This window comes from Pinus tabuliformis, chromosome 1_1 (assembly GCF_031772625.1).
Source record: "Pinus tabuliformis cultivar Carrire ecotype Pingquan chromosome 1_1, CPIR1, whole genome shotgun sequence".
Lineage (NCBI taxonomy): Eukaryota > Viridiplantae > Streptophyta > Pinopsida > Pinales > Pinaceae > Pinus > Pinus tabuliformis.
This window is the reverse complement of record NC_142297.1, coordinates 304,640,247-304,641,915: the sequence shown is the minus strand read 5'-3', so window position 1 is coordinate 304,641,915 and position 1,669 is coordinate 304,640,247. Positions and strand designations below refer to the sequence as shown.

General features: G+C 37.4%; 1 protein-coding gene across 1 annotated transcript; it reads left to right on the top strand.

The window, feature by feature from the left end:
* Positions 1-260: 260 nt before the first annotated feature.
* LOC149212761 (auxin-induced protein 15A-like) lies at positions 261-806 on the top strand. Its single transcript, XM_089390654.1, has one exon. It carries the CDS (start codon positions 361-363, stop codon positions 679-681), a length of 321 nt encoding a protein of 106 aa, XP_089246780.1. The 5' UTR covers positions 261-360; the 3' UTR covers positions 682-806.
* The last annotated feature ends 863 nt before the right edge of the window (positions 807-1,669 follow it).

Genomic DNA, 1,669 nt, shown 5'->3' with positions numbered 1-1,669 from the left:
GCGGTATAATAGTTTACGCCAGAGAATTCTTAGCCCTCACGGCTCTGTCGCTGGGAAACGTCGAACTTTGAAGCATGTTAAGTGCCAAGAATTGCTTCCTAATGTTCTTCGTTTTGCTCCCTCGGACTCTGCTCTGCAGAAATTAAATCGCAACCATCTGCGCAGCTCTATTCCAGTTTGAATCGTACGTAATTGAATTCAATTTTTCTCAACCCTTAACCATCTGCGTTTATCAGAATCGTTTCAATGGGAAACAAGATAGCTCAATTAGTGTTTTTCAAAAAGTTCAGGAACAAGTTTCATAGGGTTTGCAATGCGCGTAGGGCATTCGGGAACACCTTCTTTCATCGAAAAAACACGATGAGTTATTTCACGGGGAATGGTAACGAAAGCGAGGATATCCATCCCAGCTTTGCAAGAAATGTTCGTGAAGGATATTTTGCAGTGTACGTTGGAAGCGAGCGCAGCCGTTTCATAGTTCCTATTAGTTATTTGAATCATCCTCTCTTCCAGGAGCTGCTGGAGAGAGCAAAGGAAGAGTATGGATACCATCATCACATGGGGCTCGCAATTCCATGTAACAGAGTTGATTTTGAATATGTAACGTCCGCTGTGGGAAAGGATTCAACAGTAGCAAATATGGAGGCGAAGACATATCAAGTTCAGATCAACAAGGACTGATTCTTGGCGCCGCACTCTTAAACTGCAAGGGATTGTAAATATTGTTTTAGGAGTATAATAGAACTTGATTTCTTTTGGCTATCTAAAACCCATTCATTGATTTTGTATATTGATATTCTGAGAGCTGTGATCAACCCGTGAAAGTTCAAATTTATATCTTGCAGTAGAGTGAATGAATTTTTGTACCCTTGATGTTTCCGATATCCCACACTGGGTTTTCTTCAAATCCATGTGTGAATATGAATTGTGATCGAGCAGTGAAACTTCGACCGTAGGTTTTGCGAGATACTCACAAAACATAGCGTTATATGTGGATAGTAATTCCTATTTGTTATAAAGAGGGTAACATTATATCAATTCCTTCTGCCTTAGCGCCAGGATACTAGTCTATAACAGGACGTTATGAAATTCCGTACGATTTTTGAACTGTCCATCCATCCTTCTCTGTTTGAGTGATTTAGCATTTCTGTCGCTCCTGCAGGAGGGTAAATTGCTGAGGTTTAGTTTGCTGCCTGATCGTGTTAGGAGATTCGTATCCATGTGGGTCCGCTTTGTTGCCTAATCATATTAGGGATAAATTTCATATGGATTGGATTTGTGTATGGAATAAAAGTTTATATGTAAAATTTAATGTCTGACATCAAATTCATTGAGTGGTGTTAAAACGAAGGACGGTATTGTATATTATTTTTATTATTTAAAATGATTTTGAATGTGTTATTTCATAAATTTATGTATAAATGTCTAATGTGTAAAATTGTAGTTTTCATTATGTTTTATTTTTATTTTTTGGAAAGTTATATTAAAATAATAAAATAATACTTTTTTTTGTGTAAGTCAGATGTTTATATTATATCACAAAATATAGTACAAAAAATCCGCAGAAGCAGATCGAAAGCAGGGATGTACAATAGACCATAACTTATCACCTGCTCAGAGAATTCAGAAAAAAGAGACTGCAAAATGCACACCGCGCAGGGTGGCCCGA

Coding starts and splice junctions, on each gene's coding strand:
- LOC149212761 (XM_089390654.1), top strand. CDS start 361: ATGAGTTATTTCACGGGGAATGGTAACGAAAGCGAGGATATCCATCCC.